Raw genomic sequence first — 24352 nt, 5'->3', positions numbered from 1 at the left:
GGAAAAACTCTTTGAGTTCCACTAATGGTACACAGACTGAAAATTACAGTGTGAAAAAGTAGAATTTTCCAGCAAGAACAATTTTCAGAATTTTGAAAAATGACTTGGCCACACCCCCTCAAAATATGAAAATACATTGCGCGGATGGGAACCCTCCCAAAAAAAATTTCAACATAGAAAGATGAAACTTGGTACAGACATAGCCCATGGTAGGACAAGTAAAAAATTACATTATGGCCCCACCCTAAACCCAACAGGAAGTCGGCCATATTGGATGAGAGTGTGGACCTGTAAAATCCCACCCCTCATACTTTCATCATCTCCTCCTAGGGTTTACATCCAATTTGGAACAAATTGGGTGAAAACCACACACACGTGGGATCAAAAGTTACCACGTACATTTTTGATCAAATGTTGGGCGTGGCTGTGACGAGCTTGTGATGAAGTGTTAATTTTCAGAGGTATAAAACTCTGCTTATCTCGCAGAACGTCAGATTGAGCCCACGATACAGTGTCCTCTCGCTGTCGGTGGCCTTGGCGGTTGCGCAGGAGGGCGAGGGCCTTAACACCGCTTGCGGTTTTAATATTCTTTTTGTTATTGTGGTCTGGGACCCGTAACAGAGGCAACAAATTACAAAGGAATTAAAACAGGAAATTCACTTAATTTTTGCCAAAATGAATGTAAAGATAGCTTTGCAGCACCTGGAGAGTTCAAATTAAAATTTTTTAAACTCTTAGGGTCCCCAAATACACAAATAAATGTACCAAAGACTAATAAAAGTGGGTTTAGCAAAATATGACTCCTTTAACACTCACCTGAAGTTATTGACCAGACTTCAGGTCAATAACTGCCTGAAGTTTGGAACTCATGGATATCCCCTAATGCTGAGTTTCCACCTGGAGATACTTTATCGGGCCTTTACAACAAATGCCTCCAGTTGCTACTAGTTTGTGAGTCTTTCTGTCCTCAGTTTAGTCTTCGATAACTGAAAAGCTGCTCTGTTGGGTTGAGATCAGGTGACTGAGCTGGCCACTGAAGAACATCCAATTACATTAACTCTTCCAAAAACTTAGGTCAAACATTGTAATGAAAAGGAGGTCAAAATTAATTGGGATTTTGAAGTCATATAAAATTAAATTGTCCTGCAGGAGGACCCCTAAACCACAGCCCTTGAAACAAACACAGGGAAATCCCTACTGTGGCCTGTGAGTGAAACCTTGTATTTGCGTGGGCCTGGGCTCTGAGTTCAACCTGTAACTAAGCGTACCCTCCCCAGATGCAGACCCAGGGGAGGACCAGAGAGGAGGGACAACACTGTCCATCAGAGGTGGAGAAAAAGGAGGGATGACCAAGAACACAGATAAAGTTAATGAGTTGTAAGAGTTGATACTTCTCTTTGCATTGTGTCTCTGTTTCACTGATGGAAACACATGAAGAAGCAGAGCTCTGTTTTCCAGAACTCCTCAATACCTCCTGCCTGAAGCCAGTGGTTTCTCAGACTGAAGTCCTGGTCTATCACATCCTGCTGTTCACCTTGTCTCCAATCACTGTGGCTCTCAACCTGATGGTCATCATTTCAGTCTCCCATTTCAGGCAGATATTTTTTGTCAACAAAGGTTTTTTTGTTTTGTTTTGTTTTTTAATGTTAATCAGTTAATATAAACGCTGAACTACATGCAGTGGTGGAAAAAAAAAAATCTTCATTCAGGCAAAAACAATAGTACACTGAAAACACTGATATAACTTAAATTTCTACATTTAAAACCTCAAACTTCACTGCAGCTTTAATGTATGTGGTGTGTTTATTGCAAATATGTTTCATTTTTGTTTTTTGTTTTTTAGCTCTGAGATGTAATGGAGTTGAAATATGAAGCTGAATAAAATTAAAACACTCAGTGCAGATAAATCAAATTTTATTGAAATACAGGACTTGAGAAAACATATTTAGTTACCATCCATCACTGGCTACATGTAGTAGGTTTCACATTTTCCATGTTTTAATGTTTGTTTCATGATTTTTCTCTTCCTTCAGACAGCTCCACACACCCACCAACCTCCTCCTCCTCTCTCTGGCTGTGTCTGACCTCTTTGTAGGCCTCGTGATGATGCCGGCAGAAATCCTCCTAAAAATGACCTGTTGGTTTCTTGGTGACTCCATGTGTTCTTTGTATACATTTTTTGCTTGGTGGTCTGTTTCTGCATCAGTAGGAGACATGGTGCTCATCTCAGTCGACCGCTATGTTGCTATCTGTGACCCTCTGCATTACACTCATAAGGTCACAATGAAAAGAGTTAAAGTTTGCATTTTTCTGTGTTGGTTTTGTTCTGGTTGTTTTTGTTTTGGTATTTTAAATGATAACCTGACTCATCCAGGCAAGTATCATATTTGTCAGGGGGAGTGTATGATTTCCATAAGTCATGTCGCTGATGCTATTGACATTGTTGCAACATTTATTCTTCCAATTTCTGCCATTATTGCTCTGTACATGAGTGTGTTTGTGGTGGCTGTGTCTCAGGCTCGTGCCATGCGTTCTCACATCACATCCATCACAGCCCAGCGTTCAGGGAAGGCAGTCGCCAACAAATCTGAGCTGAAAGCAGCCCGGAGTCTTGGTGTTCTTGTTATTGTCTTCTTAATATGTTTCTGCCCTTATTATTGTCTTTTTCTTGCAGCAGATGCCTCAGTTACTGCTTCAGCTGCCTTTTATGTGAACATTCTTATGTATATAAACCCCTGTTTAAACCCTTTGATCTATTCCTTATTCTATCCGTGGTTCAGAAAATCTGTAAAACAAATTGTCACCATGCAGATACTGCAGCCTGACTCCCGAAATATCAGCATTCTGTAGGACTAATTGAAATGTGATGTTCTCATTATGACACAATTATTAAACTTTTTTTTTTTTTTTTAATCTTGTCAAATTGTTCACAACTACAGATTTAAAATATGTTTCTCCCTCAAGAAAGTCAAGTTTATTTATTTACTTCTTTCTTTATTTATTTATTTATACACACACACAAAAAAGTCACAATAAATCATGTTTGTTTGTTTTTTTGGTCTGTGATAACCTGTTCCATAGATATTGAACTGTATTGTGGAGTTCACTGATACTGATGACCAGTACACTGGTCAGTGCCTTAGGTCATCTGAGTTTTATAAGTTAGGCAGGTAGACAGGTAACTGTACTGTAAGCCAATCAAGACCACTTTCATCAAAAGAATCTGTAATGCATAGTAAATTGTGCATTTCACAAGGTATCAGTGATAACCTCTGATTTCCTCATAAGTGGTCTGTTGGTGAACTTTGCTAAGGGTCCCCATTTGATTAACTGTAGTTTGTCAGTCTCTCTGCTCCAGCTTTAATCCTCCTTCCAAACAGCCTTTTCTCTGGTCAGTCCATTAAAATTACTCTCAAAAATTGAGTCAGTGCTCAGATGTGAATCCCAAGGAATTTAGAACTTCAGACCTTCTCAACACACTGACACTGTTGATGTAGAACGATGTAGAGTCAGCTATTTGTTTTAGACCCTTCCATTTTAATGTGTGTTGTTGATTGACAGATGGTGCTCCACCTTCACTCTTGACCTGTGTGAAGCCTCTCCTCAGGTTTGCTCTAGCTGTAACTGTATGGAACCTTGTCACCTGACCTGAAGGCAGGTACATGTCTTTAACTTTGCTTGTTGTCATCATGGGGTCCAGTTTGGATACATACATGTGTCTCTCCTTGTGTCTCCAAAAGCTTTCCTCTCACTTTGCGTCAACAGAAACTTCACTTCTCCCCTCGTAGAAGTTGCCGTAGGTAGAGAAATAAAGATTAATTTAAAAAAATATATTGAGAAACTGATATTAGAATTGTTCTTTAATGAAACTATACCAAGAGATTAATTATATACAAATCTTAGAATACTAAAATATAACACACATAGATGTAAATGAGTGGACTGTCAAATTATACAGAGGCTGACTAGTGTCCACATTACAATTGTTTAAAATATATGAGGATTGTTTTTAATGGTTGGGTGATAGACAAGCATTAAAAACTTGACTTGTTAAAGGGGTTAAGTTGTGCTTTTTTAAATAGAATAATGTATTTTAAAACATTTCCCTGTGGTCTACATAAACTATAAATGCTATGCTTGGGTCTGAATTCTTCATTAATTCAACTCCACAGGTCCATCTTCAGCCCTATTTCTGAGTAATGACACCAGAAAGGTCTTTTTAAGTGCTGGCCCTTTAGATGCAAATGAGCCACTTTACATCCCACCCCCACCAGCTGTCAACTGTTCTACTCTGTCTCATTTCTCTATAGGCAGAAAAATGTTTATCGGAAGTGTTGACCTTATATGTGCAAATGTCATGACGTCACTAGTTATAGAGGCAACACGTGAAGGAATTAAAACAGGAAATCCACTTGATTTTTGCCAAAATAAATATAAAGATAGCTTTGCATTACCTGGAGGGTTCAAATTCAAACTTTTTTACTATTAGGGTCCCCAAATACACAAATAAATGTACCAAAGACAAATAAAAGTGGGTTTAGCAAAATGTGACCCCCTTAACACTCACCTGAAGTTATTGACCAGACTTAAGGTCAATAACTGCCTAATGTTTGGAACTCATGGCTATCCCCCAACACTTTTTCCTCCTGGTGATGCTTTGTCAGCCCTTTACTACAGATGCATCCAGTTGCTGCTGGTTTGTGGGTCTTTCTCCTCTCAGTTTACTCTTTGGTAACTGAAAAGCTGATCTGCTGGGCTGAGATCAGGTGACTGAGCCAGCCACTTAAGAACATCCCATTACAATAACTCTTCCACAAACAGGTCAAGCACTGTAATTGTGTAAAAATAGGTCAGAATTAATAGGGATTTTGAAGTCAAATACAATTAAATTGTCCTGCAGGAGGACCCCTAAACCACAACCTTTGAAACAAACACAGGGAAATCTCTACTGTGGCCCTGTGAGTAAAACCTTGTATTTGCGTGGGCCTGGGCTCTGAGTTCAACCTGTAACTAAGCGTACCCTCCCCAGATGCAGACCCAGGGGAGGACCAGAGAGGAGGAACAACACTGTCCATCAGAGGTGGAGAGAAAGGAGGGATGACTAATGACACAGATGAACAGTTAATAAGCTCCAAGAGCTGATACTTCTCTTTGCATTGTGTCTCTGTTTCACTGATGGAAACACATGAAGAAGCAGAGCTCTGTTTTCCAGAACTCTTCAATGCCTCCTGCCTGAAGCCAATGGTTTCTCAGACTGATGCCGCGGTCTATCACATCCTGCTGTTCACCTTCTCTCCGCTCACTTCGGCTCTCAACCTGATGGTCATCATCTCAGTCGCCCATTTCAGGCAGATATTTTTTGTCAACAAAGCTTTATTTTATGTTAGTTAATATAAACACTGAACTACATGCAGTGGTGAAAAAAGAGAATCTATATATATGCAAGAACAAAAGTAGTACACTGAAAACACTCTAAAGTTTATACATTTAAAACCTTATCGTTTACTGTACCTTTAATGTACATGTTGTGTTTATTGATGCAGATGTTTGAGGCTGAGCTCATAGTAACAGGTTTAATCAACAGCAGTGTGTCATATTAAATCATATGTAGATGATCAGGTTTGTGGTATTGATGTCCTGTGAAAACCACTTGTGTCTAAAAAGACAAATTTTCTGTTTCAGAAACAGGCCTGTTTTCAGCTCTGTGATAATGTACTGTAATCATCTGTTTATCCAAAGGGTTTTTAAGTAATCCAAGAAAACAACAGCATCAGTTCAATTTAAAAATCAAAATACCTTTATTGTCACTGCATACTTATTTTTGAGTATCAGTATCATAGACATTGATGTTTGAAATGTTCACGTCTGTTGAGATTTGGACATAAAATGGTTTTCACTGGACACAAAGATGAAAAAGTGTAATCTAAAAAGGAGCTAAAGCTCTCTGTCAGAGTAAAAAGCATCCCTTTAATCCAACTTTGTTGAAAAACAGGACTTGAAAATAAGTATTTAGTTACCATCCACCACTGGCTATATGTAGTAGATTTTACATTTCCCATGTCTTAATATTTGTTTAATGGTTTTTCTCTTCCCTCAGACAGCTCCACACACCCACCAACCTCCTCCTCCTCTCTCTGGCTGTGTCTGACCTCCTTGTAGGCCTGGTGCTGATGCCAGCAGAAATCCTCCTAAAAATGACCTGTTGGTTTCTTGGTGACTCCATGTGTTCTTTGTATACGTTTTTAGCTTGGTGGTCTGTTTCTGCATCAGTAGGAGACATGGTGCTCATCTCAGTCGACCGCTATGTTGCTATCTGTGACCCTCTGCATTACACGAATAAGGTCACTGTGAAAAGAGTTAAAGTTTGCATTTGTCTCTGTTGGTTTTGTTCTGGTTGTTTTTGTTTTGGTATTTTAAATGATGGCCTGACTCATTTGGGCAAGTATCGTATTTGTCAGGGAGAGTGTGTGATTTTTATTAACTTTGTCGCTGGTGCTATTGACCTTGTTGCAACTTTTATTCTTCCAATTTCTGCCATTATTGCTTTGTACATGAGTGTGTTTGTGGTGGCTGTGTCTCAGGCTCGTGCCATGCGTTCTCACATCACATCCATCACAGCCCAGCGTTCGGGGAAGGCAGTCGCCAACAAATCTGAGCTGAAAGCAGCCGGGAGTCTCGGTGTTCTTGTTGTTGTCTTCTTATCATGTTTCTGCCCTTTTTATATTTTGTCCCTAACAGACAACTCACTTATAGCTTCATTACCATATATGACTTTTGTTATGTATTTAAATTCATGTTTAAATCCTCTGATTTATTCCTTATTCTATCCTTGGTTCAGAAAAGCTGTTAGACTAATATTCACTTTGCAGATACTGCAGTCTGACTCTTGTGATTCCACCATGGTCTAGGAGTCAATGAAATGATGAGTCCTCACTGTGACAGAATGATTGAAGTTTAAAATGTGTTTTTTCCTTATGAGATTCAAATTATTTATGAAGAAAAAGATAGAAAAAAATATTTATGGGGATTTTCTTTTTGTAAGTTTTTCACTCTCAACCTCTTCTATATCAGTTTACGTTTATTGTGCAGTGCATTGATTATAAAAATCAGTATGCTGGTCAGGGGTATAAGGTCATTTATTAGGCAGGTAGGTAGATTGGAAGCTCTACTGTAGGTCAATAAGGATCATTTTCAGCAAAAAAAACAAAAACTGCTGCCCCCGCGACCTGGCCCCGGATAAGCCGAAGAAAATGGATGGATGGATGCCCACAACCTTAAAAGTTTTATTTCACCATACAGAGTGACATAAAGAGAGAAGGGATTTATTTCACTCATAACACACTTCACCACTGATAAACAACAACAGAGAAATACCTATTCACCCCTCGGTCTGGAAAAAGAACAACTTCATATTTATGAATGCTGGGATATCCCAGAGCAATTTTTACAGCGCACTGTCTCCATGACAACCAGTAGTGCACACAAAATCCTCATTTAATTAGGGCGGTCTCCAAGACTTTATGCCTGTTGTCATTTGCGCAGGCAATCTTAGTTGATCACCCGTGACACGCAAATCAATAGCATACACATTTTTTAGTGCGAGTAAGCACATTTGCACCCATTATTTGTGATCTTAGTAAATCAGGCCCTTTGACTCCTAAAGAAGTGTCTTCTGACCAGTTTTCTTGTCTTTGACATTCTTCAAATCCTAATTACCAAGCACACATGCACGGATGTTCATACGTGCGCACGCATGCAAACAGACACATGTACAAATGTAAATGACACCACTTATATTAAAATCTGCTTAGCTGACATGACCCAGGCAGAACAAATGCAAACATACTGACAACTTATGCTAAGCGATCCAACTGTCCAAGTAGCAGGTTCATTTTACAAGTAGATGGAGTGACAGCGGGGACGACCAATCACATGTTCATTAGCAAAACTGCAGAGCCAATCAGAGAGTGACATTTAGGTTAGAGGCAGGACTTGTAGCAGAGATCGACTGTTAACTCTTTGTGTGCCATAATCATTGACTAAACACTACGGACAGTGGTTGTATTGATAATGACTGTACAGTAGCGGCTGGATATTGGTAGGGGCGTGTCCCTAGCGTCCCTATGCAATTCTACGTCCCTGGTCATAGCTGTTTTCGTTCAGGTTCCACATTCAACCCAATTGTGATCTCAAGTAAAATAATAGCATAATAACCTATAAATAATGACTCCAAATTTAAATCAAAATTTCACTGTAAAAAGTCCTTATCGGATTGATAATTAACTCTTTCCCCGCCAGAGCATTTTCCAGTGAGTTGGTAGCCAGCGCCAGCCGTTTTGGTCATTTTCACTAATCTTTGGAGGCTGACTGAAAATGTTGTGTTAGGAGTATGTGAACACTGAATACATCAAAAGAAAGAACAGAACTTCAACTTTTAAACACAAAAAACGATTTTATTCTATCTTTATTCGTTCGTGAGATATAAACATTTGAATATTGGTCATTTTCAGGAAAAAACTGCATTTTGAGCAAAAAGCTGAGAAAATTGCATTTTTTTCAAAGATGTTGATTTTCAAGATAAAACTGATTTCCTATTTACATTTTTGACTCTTTCTTATTTACCAACAGTAACACTGTCTTCAAAATCACAAAATAAAATAATAATAACAGCAATAATAGTAACAAACAGATCTAAGATATCCCATCATTCCACAAAATGTTAGGGGAATCCACACCAAACTTTAGACCAAACATCTTCTAAAGCACCAGGTTCCTTATAAACTTTACACATTTACATACACCAATTATGAGTTTTCCACATATTCGTTTAGCTTTTTGATATAAACACTTCAATATTCCTCATTTTCAAGAAAAAAAGAAACAAATGCTCTAAATCCTGTAGATTTCTGGCCTTTGCTTGGCTGCACCAGGTCCTCCTGTTGGACCACCTGCTGTGTTTGATCTGTAAATAATTATATGGACATCTAGTTATTTATCTCTGTATGAATATATGAATTTACTTATTTCATACACAAGCCAAATCAAACAGTGTCTTACCTGTGTTCCTGCTGACATACAGCTGAATCTGTTGTGTGTCCTCAGTCTGAATCTGAACTCACTCTAACAGATGAACACTAGCTGTCCTTTGTCTTGTCCCATGTCTGTGTGTCTGTCTTCTCCTTGAATGTCCTCTATAAATGTCTCTTTTCTCTTCCTCCTGTCTGTCATTTTCTCTGTGTCATTCCGTGCCCCCCGCACCTCCGTCTCGGACCCGAGCCGATCCGTGTTCTGTGTCCATCTCCCTCACCTTCTATTTCTCCGTTCCTGTCTCTAAATGGTTCTTCTGTAGCTCCATCATATATTGAATTGTCAGACTCTGTCTCCATAATCATCTTTAAGGCTTTTGAAACTGTGCGCGGTTGCAGCAGAGTTTGCATTTCCTCATTCAGTGACTGGCGCTGGATGCGTTGCCATGGGATACGGTGACTCCAGTGCAAAAACATTAAACCCGGTCCTTCATTTTTCCGAAAAAGCTGCTTAATTGTTTGTTTTGGACAAAGGAAAGTAATTCACATGATCCGCAACACCTCCAACTACAGTATAACAGTGAAAACACGGATTGACGGAAAATCTCGTCATTGGCGGGGAAGCGTTGGGAAGGAATTGACGGAATATCTCGTCAATGGCGGGGAAAGAGTTAATTGGTATGAGCAAAACTAATCCCCCCCAAAAAAAAAATTGGATCGGAAGTAAAAAAATCCAGTTCAGGACATCACTAGCACAGAGGTTTCCACGTTCAGAGATTTCCACATCCACCGATCCACGTCTGGCAATCCACATCAAGTGTGTTCCCAAGGCCAGCATGTTCCCAAGGCTGGTGCGTCCTCCTAGGCTAGCATGTCCTTCCAGGCTGACATGGTCCCCATTGCCGGCGTCCCTCCACTGCCTGCGTCTCTCCAGTGCTGGTGTTTCAAAGGCCGGTGTCTCCTGTGTTCCAGCCCCAGTGTTTCGAGATGCCCCATTTCCAGATGCCCATGGGAGCACTGGACCTTGTCACCCCAACTCCCACCCACCCGGGGGGGGGGGGGGGTTAATTGTGTCATGGTCCGCTCCTGCATAGCCGCTGACCCCTACCTCAGACTCATTAGCAGACTCACCTGCTGTGTGCTGCACAGCTGCAGCACCTGCCCATCAGGAGCTCATATAAGGGGCTCCCCTGCAACTGTGCAGCATCAGATCATTTCATCTTATTTCACCTCATACCTCATGACTGTATCACCACCTGTTGAACTCTGGCGTTCATCTACCCTCAGGTTCTCAGTTGGTTCCTCAGTTTTGTTTTTCTGTTAAATAAACACTTTCTCCTTTCAACACCGTGCATGAGGTCATTCATTCTCTCCCACCTGAAAGGGTGTCCTGTGGGAGGTGCTATGGTTGTATGGGGTCTATGGCTCACTGCTACGGGCTATTAGATGCTTCCACGACCAGAGCCAGAACTTGGATTACTTCGCTGGTAGTACGTGTTCCCAGTGCGGATGGGACTCCACTAGGGCTGCCCGTTGTCACCAATTCTGTACATTATCTTTATGGACAGAATGTTTTGGCACAGCCAGGGGCAGAGGGGATACAGTTTTGGGGCCTCAGGGTCATATCTCTGCTTTTTGCAGATGATGGGGTCTTGCTGGTTTCATCAAAGTGTGACCTCCACCTTGCACTGGGACGGTTTGCAGCCAAGTGTGAAGCAGCCAGGATGAGGATTAGCACCTCCAAGTTTGAGGCCATGATCCTTAGCCGGAAAAGGCAGGATTATCTCCTCTGAGTTGGGGAAGACTTGCTACCCAATGTGAAGGAGTTTAAGTATCTTGAGGTCTTTTTCTAGAGTGAGGGAGCAATGGAATGTGAGACTGACTGGTGGATCAGGGTAATGCAAATGCTGTAACAGTCTGTTGTGGTGAGGGAGCTGAGCCTAAAGACAAACCTCTTGATTTGCCGTCGATCTATGTTCCGATCCTCACTTATGGTCATGAGCTGTGGGTAGTGGGGATGGCAAGATTATCCGATAAGCATCGATGCGCTGACACGTGCGTGCACGATCCGAGTGCACCAGTAGAGAAGCTGCGAGTGAATGAAAAGTTTGGAATGATATCGCGATGCATTGGTTATTGAATGTTTGTATCGATAAAATTCGATCCATTCAATAGAATATATTTTTACTTGCATTTAAAAGTGTTACTATTTATTTGGGTAAAGTTTTTCTTTCCTTCAGACCTACGTTAACGTGTGCCGCGGATTTGCAGATGTGCACACTGCACACTAACAGTCTGAGCTCCGTGGATGGACTGTGGCACAAGCGCCGCGGATGAATACTGTAATGTCTGTGTGTGAATCTGACAGACATAGAGGGAGGTGACCACATGAGTACGGTGGCCCAGAGGTGCAACAGGCCAAAAAATTATCCACTAGACGAAAAAAATTATCTACTACAAGAAAAAAAAAAGAGAACAGCCTAAAAAAATTATCCATGAGATGAAAAAAAATTATCTACTACAAGAAAAAAAAGAGAACAGCCCAAAAAAATTATCCAGTATAAGAAAAAAAAAAGAGAACAGCCTAAAAAAAATTATCCACTAGATGAAAAAAATTATCTACTACAAGAAAAAAAAGAGAACAGCCCAAAAAAAAAATTATCCACTATAAGAAAAAAAAAGAGAACAGCCTAAAAAAATTATCCACTAGATGAAAAAAATTATCTACTACAAGAAAAAAAACGAGAACAGCCTAAAAAAATTATCCACTAGATAAAAAAATTATCTACTTCAAGAAAAAAAAGAGAACAGCCTAAAAAAATTATCCACTATAAGAAAAAAAAGAGAACAGCCTAAAAAAAATGATCCACTACATGAAAAAAATTATCTACTACAAGGAAAAAAAAAAGAGAACAGCCTAAAAAAAATTATCCACTAGATGAAAAAAATTATCTACTACAAGAAAAAAAAGAGAACAGCCCAAAAAAAAAATTATCCACTATAAGAAAAAAAAGAGAACAGCCTAAAAAAATTATCCACTAGATGAAAAAAATTATCTACTACAAGAAAAAAAAACGAGAACAGCCTAAAAAAATTATCCACTAGATAAAAAAATTATCTACTTCAAGAAAAAAAAGAGAACAGCCTAAAAAAATTATCCACTATAAGAAAAAAAAGAGAACAGCCTAAAAAAAATTATCCACTACATGAAAAAAATTATCTACTACAAGGAAAAAAAAAAGAGAACAGCCTAAAAAAATTATCCACTAGATGAAAAAAATTATCTACTTCAAGAAAAAAAAGAGAACAGCCCCCAAAAAATTATCCACTGTAAGAAAAAAAAAGAGAACAGCCTAAAATAAATGATCCACTAGATGAAAAAAAATATCCCCTATAAGAAAGAAAAGAGACCAGCCAAAAAAATTATCCACTAAAAGAAAAAAAAAGAGAACAGGCAAAAAAAATTATCTACTAGCCCAAAAAATTATTCACTATAAGAAAAAAACAAAAGAACAGGTGAAAAAAATTATCTAGTATGAGAAAAAAAAGAGAGCAGCCCAAAAAAATATCCACTATAAGAAAAAAAAAAAACATCATTCACCTTTTCAATTACGGGGGCGCTGTTTACCCGAAAGGTGCCTTGCTTTAAAATTAAGGCCACCACAAAAAATAAAAGGATAGGCTGAAAAATTTTAAGGCTTTCGGCTAATGTGGCTAATGCTAAGGAAGTACCCCACCGGAAGTGGAGGTCGTGCACTAAAAAATAAAGTTATTTTAAAATATAGATATTTACATTAATATAGTTTGCAAAGCAGTTAAATGATTAAATACGGTTCCAGTGTCTGCTCAAGGTTAGGCATGGGCGTTAAATGGTTAAGGTTAGGGTTAGGGTATGGTTGGGGTTAGTTTTCAGTGGTAAATGGCCCTTGTGTGCACTGTGTGAAGGTTCGTTGCTAAGCTAATGCTAATGCGAAAAGTTGACGGCAACTTTGTGTTATTTTATTTTGAGAGGAGGAGAAGAGGAGCTTCCTGTGGAGCTCCACTATCATGGCATCGCCCATTTGTTTGCAGGTAGACCTCTCCTCCTCAACTCAAACGGAGTGTCTTTACTAACACTAGATCAAGAAGGACATTTTGTGGAGATAAAGATGTGTGCCGTGGTACCGCAGTGCCTCGGCACCTGGCAACGAACTGAGCTGTGGTACCGAGCCATGGTACGCGGTGCCGTGCTGGGGTACCTGGCACCGAGCCGTGGTACCGCGGTACGTCGCGGCACCAGCCGAGGTGCCACGGCACCTCGCGGCATCAACCGTGGTGCTGCACCAGCCGAGGTGCCACGGTACCTTGCGGGATCAGCCGAGGTGCCACGGCACCAGGTGTCGGTGCCGCAATATGCACTTGCTGTCTCTCAACAAATGGGCGATGCCATGACAGTGGAGCTCCACAGGAAGCTCCTCTTCTCCTCCTCTCAAAATAAAATAATTTTAGAACTTCTTGTAGCGAATATTCATCAAAAATGATATTGAATGTCAGGCAGTTGAACAATTCAACACCGTAATCACACAATTGTTTACTCGCACTGGTAGTTCACAAAGTTGCCGTCAACTTTTCGCGTTAGCATTAGCTTAGCAACGAACCTTCACACAGTGCACACAAGGGCTATTTACCACTGAAAACTAACCCCAACCATACCCTAACCCTAACCTTAACCATTTAACGCCCATGCCTAACCTTGAGCAGACACTGGAACCGTATTTAATCATTTAACTGCTTTGCAAACTATATTAATGTAAATATCTATATTTTAAAATAACTTTATTTTTTAGCGCACGACCTCCACTTCCGGTGGGGTACTTCCTTAGCATTAGCCACATTAGCCGAAAGCCTTAAAATTTTTCAGCCTATCCTTTTATTTTTTGTGGTGGCCTTAATTTTAAAGCAAGGCACTTTTCGGGTAAACAGCGCCCCCGTAATTGAAAAGGTGGATGATGTTTTTTTTTTTCTTATAGTGGATATTTTTTTGGGCTGCTCTCTTTTTTTTTCTCATAGTAGATAATTTTTTTCACCTGTTCTTTTTTTTTTTTCTTATAGTGAATAATTTTTTGGGCTAGTAGATAATTTTTTTTTTGCCTGTTCTCTTTTTTTTTTCTTTTAGTGGATAATTTTTTTGGCTGGTCTCTTTTCTTTCTTATAGGGGATATTTTTTTTTCATCTAGTGGATAATTTTTTTTGGGCTGTTCTCTTTTTTTTTTTCTTATAGTGGATAATTTTTTTAGGCTGTTCTCTTTTTTTCTTGCAGTAGATAATTTTTTTGTCTAGTGGATAATTTTTTTAGGCTGTTCTCTCTTTTTTTTTTCCTTATAGTGGATAATTTTTTTGGGCTGTTTTTCTCTTTTTTTTCTTGTAGTAGATAATTTTTTTCATCTCGTGGATAATTTTTTTAGGCTGTTCTCTTTTTTTTTTTTCTTGTAGTAGATAATTTTTTTCATCTTGTGGATAATTTTTTTAGGCTGTTCTCTTTTTTTTCTTGTAGTAGATAATTTTTTTCATTTAGTGGATAATTTTTTTAGGCTGTTCTCTTTTTTTTTTCTTGTAGTAGATAATTTTTTTCATCTAGTGGATAATTTTTTGGCCTGTTGCACCTCTGGGCCACCGTACATGAGGTTTCTGAACGTGTACTTCTTACTATATCAGCTGTGTTGAATACTGCTGTACATACCAGAGATACTTCCTTAAACAGTGTCATACAGATCCAACAGCCCATCCCAGAATACCTTGCACAGGTGTCTCTTAAAGTGACAGAACCTTTTTCTGTTTTACCTTCATTACAAATACATTACATTACAAACTGATTTGGTGAGGGAGCAAGAAGTTGAGTATTTGAAACATGCAGAGAAACGACTTTGGAAACAAAGTGCTGACTTTTTCATCTGACTGAATGTGTGGCACGTGTTCTGAAACTGAACTAAAGCCACTTTGTAAAAAGTCATGGTCTTATTTGATAAATAAATAATCATGCTCATTGAATTGCACTGCATTTTTTTTTTTTACCAGAATGAATGTGTTCAATCAGAATGTGCTTAATTACTCTGTATCGTGATTTGGGTGTGAATCGTATCGCATCTTGAGATGCCATACACGTATCTTTAATATATTGGATTGGAGATGCTGTATCGAGATGTATATCGTATCGGCCTTACAACTAAGATTCCCAACTCTAGTGGGTAGTGATCCAAGGACAAGATCAAGGATTGAACCAACCAATGGAAATGGGTTTCCTCTGCAGGGTGGCTGGATTTTCCCCAGTAAGAAGAACCCAGGTAAGGTGAGGAGTTTGACCATCCAGAAGGAGCTCAGAGTAGAGCCGCTGCCCCTCCACATCAAAAGAAGCCAGTTGAGGTGGTTCAGGCATCTGGTCAGGATACCTCTGTGGCGCCTCCCTGGTGAGGTGTTCTGGGCATATAAAACGGGAAGGAGACCTGGAGGCAGACCCAGGACACACTGAAGGGATTACAATGGGGGGAAAACGTATTAAACACATCAACAGTTTGTCCTGACAAAATGTTGATGTGTTTACTGGAAGTAAATGTATTTTCGATGAGCGTATTAAAGTGAAATTTTCACCAGACTTTGGTATTAACTCAAAAAATCCAGGCAAAATAATCTAATCATTAAAGTCGATATATCAATAAAGTTATGTGCAATAAAGTGGAATGAAACAGGAAAATGTCATATCAGCTCCCAGACGTTAATCTGGTTTTGTCTGTCTTGTCTGTCATTTCCTGTTTCATTTTGTTAAGTCCTCCTCATGTGTCATGTCTGGTGTCTTTGCTTCCTGTTCCTAATTTTCCCCACCTGCGTGATTACCTTTCCCCGTCCTGATTTGTTACACCTGTGTCTCGTTTTCTTCCCTCCCTCTTGTGTATTTAAGCCCTGTGTTTTCCTTTGTCCAGTGCCAGTTCATATTCTCCTCGTGTGATACTTACCAGCGTTTTTGGATCCTGTTTGCCTGTTTTTAACCGGGATTGCCTTTTCTGACTCCTGCCTTTTTGCCCAACCCTAGTCTGTGCCTCTGCCTCCAATGATTCTACGTGTGTTCGACCTTTTGCCTGATTTACTGGTACGTGAGCCTGCCTGTTCCTTATGTCCTGTTGCCTTTCCGTTTGCCTCTCTGTGTATGACCTGGTTCGAATACTGACTGTCCTCTGCTTTCCCCTAGTCAGGTTACCGACGCGTGTTACCGGCCCGGGCTGTGCGGTCCAATCTCCGGTCCTGTCTCCGGATCCTGTGAAGAGTCTGGGACTCTGTGTTTTCAAGGATCTGCTTATTAATATTATCAGTGACTTGTCAGTTGATATTGTGTTGAATAAACACTGAACTTTTGCATCTGTCTCCAGGTCTTGCAACTGGGTTCAGTTTCTGTACTCTGACCATTACAGAAAAAAGAATTGAACACACTAAGAAAAAGCAGTACAACACAGCAAGGAAAAGTAAGGAACCAGATGAAAATTGTAAGTAATTAGGAGGCAATTCTACCTTCAATCTGTGCTAATTAATGTCAGTTGGGTTAAAATATATTGATGAGCTTTCAAAGTGTTTTTACCGTTGGCCCTCACCACAGGGTATTGTGATCAGTTTGTCATCTGTCTGTCTGTCCATCCGTATGTGCAACAACTTTGGACTGAAGGCCTAGGGTTTTCAACTGCAGGCACATTATGGTTTTTGTTACCAAGGTGCTGGGTTAAAGGAAAGAGCTCCCTCAAGTACTTCACAACCAGATTGTTGCAAAAAATGAAAATGAAATTGGATACAGACATATTTCACAACTTCTAAATCTTCCAATATGCACCACTAGGGGCATGAACCAGTAAGTGGAAGCAGCATCACTTCACCATCAACCAGCCACGCACAGGAGCTCCTCACAAGATCTCTGATCAGGGAGTCAGAAGGATAATTAGAATAATAGCAATTGATCCAAGGACCACCAGGAAAGAGCTCCAGAAAGACTTGGAGGCAGCAGGTACAACTGTGACTGAGAAGACAATTGGCAATGCACTGCACTACCATAGCCTCTGGGCACGGTCAGACCGCAAGAAAAAAACACGCTTAGTTTGTCAAACAATATTTGGAGAAGTCAGTGAACTACTGGGAGCACGTGCTCTGGTCAGATGAGACCAAAATTGAACTTTTTGGCTGTCACACAACACAAAATGTTTGGAGGACAAATGGCACTGCACATCGCCCAAATAACACTATACCAACATTGAAGTTTGGAGGTGGAAGTACCATGTTCTGGGGCTGTTTCTCCTCTCATTGTACTGGCAGACTTCCTTCATATCATTGAAGAAACAATGAATGGAGCCATATACAGAGAGATTCTTGAAATAATAATAATGGATTAGATTTATATAGTGCTTTTCTATGAACGCATACTCAAAGCGCACACAGTGGATCCATTATTCATTCACTCTTACATCCTCCCTCTGGTGGTGATAAACTACATATGTAGCCATAGTTGCCCTGGGGCAGACTGACGATAGCGTGGCTGCCAGTCTGCGCCTCTGACCACCACCGAACATTCACACACATTCATACACCAGTGTGAGTAGCAGCACTGGAGGCAAGGGGGGTGAAGTGTCTTGCCCAAGAACACAACAGCACATGGACAGAGCGGGATTCGAACCGCCAACCCTTCGGTTATTGGACGACCCGCTCTACCATCTGAGCCATGGCCTGTTGTCATCCTTTAGGAGGCTGAGAATGAGATGAGGGTGGATATTCCAGCAGGATAACAATCTAAAGCATACGACAAAGGAAACCTACAACTGGTTTCAGAGAAAGCAAATCAACTTCCTGGAATGGCCCAGTTAATCACCTGACTTAAACCCAACTGAACATTTGTGAAAGCATCTGAAAATCCACATTCACAAGAGGGCCCCTTGCAATTTTCCAGATTTAAAGAGAATCTGTGTACATGAAGGGGAGAAAATCACACCTAAATACTCCAGGAGATTAGTTACTTCTTACAAAAAGTGCCCTGAAGCTGTCATTACAAACAAAGGTTTCTCCACTAAGTATTGAATTTATTAGTTAGTGTGTTCAATCATTATTTCCTGTTTCATTCCACTTTATTACACATAACTTTATTTACATATGGACATATGTAATGTTTAGATTCTTTGTCTGGGTTTCTTGAGTTACTACCAAACTCTGGTGGAACTACTTTTACCGGGCAAAATGTTGATGTGTTCAATAATTCCCCCCATTGTATATCTCTTGGCTGGTTTTGGAATGCTTTGGAATCCTCCAGGAGAAGCAGTAGGAGGTAGCTGGGGAGAGGGAAGTCTGAGCTTCTCTGCTTGAGCTGATGACCTCATGACCTTGACCTGGATAAGGAGAAGATGGATGGATGGATGGATGGATGGATGGATGGAATAAACACATCAGGTGAATCAAATATAGGTTTCTTGGAAATGTCAAAAAATGTGAATAAAACCAGAACTGGTGAGAGGTTATTCACATGTGGAGATGCAGAGGTAACCTCCAGACAAATTGTTCATGTTCGAAGGTCTGTAGAACACTAGCTGGGAGTTGGATATCCTACCTATATTGACTCATCTCTCAAGGTGATATACCTCCACATTATGTTCTTCATAGCACAAAAAGACAGACCTGAACTTCACACATATACATGTAGCCACACAGAAATGTATTTTGACATCATCACAGTAGATTTGAAATGAAATATGAACTGAAGAGTGGACTTGCATCTTAATTCAAGAAATTTTTTAACAATATTAGTATTAACTCTTTAGGATTTACAATGTTAAACTTTGTCCCTCCATACAGAGACTCAGAATTAATTGGACAAAGTAAGATTGTTATAAATATGAGAATTGTTTTTAATACTTTGGTGAAAGTCAAGTATTAAAAACTTGCAGCTTTGCAGGACCTGGGGGGTTCAAATTCAAACTTTTTGAACTAGTAGGGTCCAAATACACAAATAAATATACCAAAGACTAATAAAAGTGGGTTTAGCAAAATATGACCCCTTTAATATTGACCTGAAGTTATTGACCAGACTTCAGGTCAATAACTGCCTGAAGTTTGGAAGTCCTGGATATCCCCTAACGCTGAGTTTCCTCCTGGAGATACTTTGTTGGGCCTTTCCTACAGATGCCTCTAGTTCAGGGGTCACCAACCCTGGTCCTCGAGGGCTACTATCCTGCATGTTTTAGATGTATCCCTCTTCCAACACACCTGATTCAAATGATAAGCCTATTATCAAGCTCTGCAGAAGCCTGATAACAACCGTCAGGTGTGCTGGAAGAGGGAAACATTTAAAACATGCAGGATAGTAGCCCTCGAGGACCAGGATTGGTGACCCCTGCTCTAGTTGCTGCTGATTTGTGGGTCTTTCTGCCCTCAGTTTCGTCTTCAGTAACTGAGAGGCTGCTCTGTTGGGTTGAGATCAGGTGACTGAGCTGGCCACTGAAGAACATCCCATTTCAGTAACTCTTCCACAAACAGGTCAAACACTGTATCTGTCTAAAAATAGGTCAAAATTAATAGGGATTTTGAAGTCAAATAAAATGAAATTGTCCTGCAGGAGGACCCCTAAACCACAGCCCTTGAAACAAATGTCACAGGTGGAAATGTTTCACTTTATTTGCATGGTATGATTTTTATGTGTTTTTCTTGATTTATTTGCACGCTTTAAATTATGATTTTGACAGTGTTCCAGTTCTGTTGCTGTGGTGTTTTTTGCTCGGACTTTGTTTTGTGTTATATTCTACCATTCCCCCATCAAGTGAAACTGAAACATTGATGAGAGACACCTGTGACCAACTGTAATGACTTGGGATTGGTGGACAGGGCACACACTGCCAATTTTGAACTGATATGAAAAAGGTGTGAGTAGAGAGGACACAGAAAAAAAGAAGCAACGGAGGACACACAGGAACAGAACAGGACAGGGAAGAGACAAGGAATGGCGGAGCAAGTGGAGTGTGTTTTGGACGGGGCGGTGTTCAGAAGTGAAACCAGTCCGTGGAGGAGCGGTGTGACTGAGGACAGCAAGAGACGTAAACAAACAATAAGTAAAGGAAAGTGAGCTGAGTCAAAAGTACAGAGTGTGTGAGCTGACTAGTGTTGGACGCCCCGAGTCTGAGAGCAGGGTATGCTTTGTGTGTCCTGCAGCATGTGTTGACGGAGGATCGAGCAGCAGGGCCAAGACGGAGCAGCCAATGGCCACAGGGCCTCGTCCCCTTTCATTTTAAAAGACTGGACTTTTTTATATCTAAATTTTTTAAATTCAATACTGTTTTTAATGTTTTTTAAAGCATTGTTTTTCCCAGTAAAACCATTTTATGACTTGTATATCTGCCCTGTGGCTTTTCTCAACAATATCATTTGCTCATATATTTGAATCTCACACTACAGTGTGACATAAACATAGGGGAATCCCTACTGTGGCCCTGTGAGTAAAACCTTGTATTTGCATGGACCTGGGCTCTGAGTTCAACCCGTAACTAAGCGTACCCTCCCCAGAGGCAGACCCAGGGGAGGACCAGAGAGGAGGGACAACACTGTCCATTAGAGGTGGAGAGAAAGGAGGGATGACCAAGAACACAGATAAACGATTAGTAACCTCTGAGAGCTGATACTTCCTTCTGCATTGCGTCTCGGTTTCACTGATGGAAACACATAAAGAAGCAGAGCTCTGTTATCCAGAACTCCTCAATACCTCTTGTGTGAAGCCAGTGGTTTCTCAGACTGAAGTCCTGCTCTATCACATCCTGCTGTTCATCTTCTCTCCGCTCACTGTGGCTCTCAACCTGATGGTCATCATCTCAGTCTCCCATTTCAGGCAGATATATATATATTTTTTTGTCAACAAAGTTTATTTATGTTAATCAGCTAATATATACACTGAACTACATGCAGTGGTGGAAAAAGAAAATCTTTAAGCAAAAAAAAAAAAAAAAAAAAAAGTACACTGAAAACACTCTAATTTGACTAAAGTTCATACATTCACAGACCTTATCGTTTACTGCAGCTGTAATGTTCATGTTGTGTTTATTGATGCAGATGTTTGAGGCTGAGCTCATAGTAACAGGTTTAATCAACAGCGGTGTGTCATATTAAATCATATGTAGATGATCAGGTTTGTGGTATTGATGTCCTGTGAAAACCACTTGTGTCTAAAAAGACAAATTTTCTGTTTCAGAAACAGGCCTGTTTTCAGCTTCGTGATAATGTACTGTAATCTTCTTTTTATCCGAAGGGTTTTTAAGTAATCCAAGAAAACAACAGCATCACTTCACTCTAAAAATCTAAATACCTTCATTGTCATTGCATGCATGTTTTTGAGTATCAGTATCGTGGACACTGATGATTGAAGTGTTCAAGTTTGTGGAGATTTGGACATAAAATGGTTTACACTGGACACAAGTGTAGTCTAAAAAGGAGCTAAAGCTCTCTGAAGAATGTCAGAGTAAAAAGTATCCTTTTTACCTCTGAGATGTAGTGGAGTTGAAAAATGAAGTTCAATAACAGTATAAATGCATCCAATTTTAATGAAACACAGGACTTGAGAAAACATTTAGTTACCGTCCACCACTGGCTACATGTAGTAGATTTTACATTTCCCATGTTTTAATATTTGTTTCATGATTTTTCTCTTCCCTCAGACAGCTCCACACACCCACCAACCTCCTCCTCCTCTCTCTGGCTGTGTCTGACCTCCTTGCAGGCCTTGTGATGATGCCGGGAGAAATCCAAGTAAAACTGTCCTGTTGGTTTCTTGGTGACTACATGTGTTCTTTGTATACATTTTTAGCTTGGTTGTCTGTTTCTGTGTCAGTAGGAGACATGGTGCTCATCTCAGTCGACCGCTATGTTGCTATCTGTGACCCTCTGCATTACACTAATAAGGTCACTGTGAAAAGAGCTAAAGTTTGTGTTTGTCTCTGTTGGTTTTGTTCTGGTTGTTATTGTTTTGGTATTTTGAATGATAACCTGATTGATCCAGGCAAGTATCATCTTTGTCAGGGAGAATGTGTGATTTTTCCTAACTCCGTCGCCAGGGCTATTGACCTCTTTGCAACATTTATTCTTCCAATTTCTGCCATTATTGCTCTGTACATGAGTGTGTTTGTGGTGGCTGTGTCTCAGGCTCGTGCCATGCGTTCTCACATCACATCCATCACAGCCCAGCATTCAGGGAAGGCAGTCGCCAACAAATCTGAGCTGAAAGCAGCCCGGAGTCTTGGTGTTCTTGTTGGCACCTTCTTAATATGTTTCTGCCCTTATTATATTGTGACTCTAACAGACAACAGAAGTGTTCCTTCATTACCCTTTTATCTGACTTTTATTTTGTATTTAAATTCATGTTTAAATCCTCTGATTTATTCCTTATTCTATCCTTGGTTCAGAAAAGCTGTTAGACTAATATTCACTTTGCAGATACTGCAGTCTGACTCTTGTGATTCCACCATGGTCTAGGAGTCAATGAAATGATAAGTCCTCAGTGTGATAGAATGATTGAAGTTTAAAATGTTGTTGTTTTTTTTCCTTATGAGATTCTAATTATTTAAGAAGAAAATACTTTAAAAAATAAAATATATACAGGGTGGGGAAGGAAAATTTACAAAATTTTAGGCAGGGATTGAAAGACAGTGTATGACCAATTAGTTTATTGAAAGTCATGAGAATTTATTTGCCACAAGAAAATTTACATAATAGAAAATGTTTTTATTCTGTGTCCTCCTTCTTTCTCAATAACTGCCTTCACACGCTTCCTGAAACTTGCGCAAGTGTTCCTCAAATATTTGGGTGACATCTTTTCCCATTCTTCTTTAATAGTATCTTCCAGACTGTCTCGTAATAGTTTTGCTCATAGTCATTCTCTTCTTTCCATTATAAACAGTCTTTATGGACACTCCAACTATTTTTGAAATCTCCTTTGGTGTGACGAGTGCATTCAGCAAATCACACACTCTTTGACGTTTGCTTTCCTGATTACTCATATGGGCAAAAGTTTCTGAAAAGGTATGGATAATAGTGTTAGGTATGATTATGACATCAATATATGTTTGGTTTCAAAACAGTTGACGTAGTGCCTGCTGAGAAAAAAACAACTAAATGTTCATTGTAAATTTTGCTTCCCCACTGTGTGTATGTATATATATATATATATATATATATATATATATATATATATATATATATATGTATATGTATATATATAATTTTTTTTATTTATTTTTTTAAGGTTTATGGAGATTTTTTTTCTGCGAGTTTTTCACTCTCACCCTCTTCTATATCAGTTTAAGTTTATTGTGCAGTGCATTGATAAAGGTAAAATAAAAATGAAAAAATGCTGGTCAGGGGTATGAGGTCATTTATTAGGCAGGTAGGTAGATTGGAAGCTCTACTTTAGGCTACTAAGGGCCATTTTCAGCAAAAACAGTAATCCGCTAACTATGTATAGTGTCAGTTCAGAGTCTCTTAGTACTGTGTTTTCCAACAAACCTCATTCAAGGCCCATATTAGATTTCTTTTTCTTCCTACTCTTTGTTTTCCAGCTGCAATCCGCTTTTGCAACCCACCTCAACCAAATATACATCTGACTATGTCATGTCTTTATTTAACCAGGAAGTCCCATTGAGATTAGAAATCTCTTTTGCAAGGGAGACCTGGCCAAGGTAGCACTCAAGCAAAGTCCAAACAACATAAAACACATACATGATACACAATTAACAATAAAACACAATAACAACTCTTCACTGTTATAATGGGAAAATTTTTCAAAGTTGCACCAAATCCAGAATCAGATCCAGAACAAATTAATTTCAATACCTTGTGTTGACATCATCATACAGAAGCTGTATACCAAGTTTGAAGTCAATCTGAACTGTAGTTTTGGAGAAAAAGACAATTGAAATTTTTTCCCCATAAGAGCCCATATTAAATTTTCCGTCAGTTCCCGGATCCGGAGGAAGATCCTGATCAGCATGTGGCCATTATGTTTTGGTCATCTCCCCATCAGGGCTGGACTGTAGAAATTTACACTTGATATAATTTATGTTTACTGAGTTATTGCATCAATCCACGTCCTATCTCTTATAATGGGGACATTTTTCAAAGTCGCACCAAATCCAGAATCAGATCCAAATAATTTCACTAACTTTTGTTGACATCATAAAGTAGCTGTATACCAAGTTTGAAGTCAATCGGAATTGTAGTTTCGGAGAAGAAGACTATTGAAATTTTTGTAATGGACGACAAACGACAACGACGGACGCCACATGATGACAATAGCT

General features: G+C 39.6%; 3 protein-coding genes across 3 annotated transcripts; all 3 read left to right on the top strand.

Moving 5' to 3' along the window:
- Window positions 1–1421: 1421 nt before the first annotated feature.
- LOC115412927 (trace amine-associated receptor 13c-like) lies at window positions 1422–2850 on the top strand. The gene is made up of 2 exons (XM_030125604.1): window positions 1422–1594; window positions 2034–2850. Exons 1-2 carry the CDS (start codon window positions 1422–1424, stop codon window positions 2848–2850), a joined length of 990 nt encoding a protein of 329 aa, XP_029981464.1.
- Window positions 2851–5175: 2325 nt separating this feature from the next.
- On the top strand, window positions 5176–6908 carry LOC115412012 (trace amine-associated receptor 13c-like). The gene is made up of 2 exons (XM_030124312.1): window positions 5176–5348; window positions 6098–6908. The coding sequence occupies exons 1-2, from the start codon at window positions 5176–5178 to the stop codon at window positions 6906–6908; spliced, it is 984 nt and encodes a 327-aa protein (XP_029980172.1).
- Window positions 6909–20016: 13108 nt separating this feature from the next.
- LOC115412011 (trace amine-associated receptor 1-like) lies at window positions 20017–22532 on the top strand. The gene is made up of 5 exons (XM_030124311.1): window positions 20017–20110; window positions 20577–20671; window positions 20786–20895; window positions 21719–21962; window positions 22203–22532. The coding sequence occupies exons 1-5, from the start codon at window positions 20017–20019 to the stop codon at window positions 22530–22532; spliced, it is 873 nt and encodes a 290-aa protein (XP_029980171.1).
- The last annotated feature ends 1820 nt before the right edge of the window (window positions 22533–24352 follow it).

This window comes from Sphaeramia orbicularis, chromosome 21 (assembly GCF_902148855.1).
Source record: "Sphaeramia orbicularis chromosome 21, fSphaOr1.1, whole genome shotgun sequence".
Lineage (NCBI taxonomy): Eukaryota > Metazoa > Chordata > Actinopteri > Kurtiformes > Apogonidae > Sphaeramia > Sphaeramia orbicularis.
The sequence above is the reverse complement of the archived record's forward strand: the minus strand, read 5'-3'. Positions and strand labels throughout refer to the sequence as shown.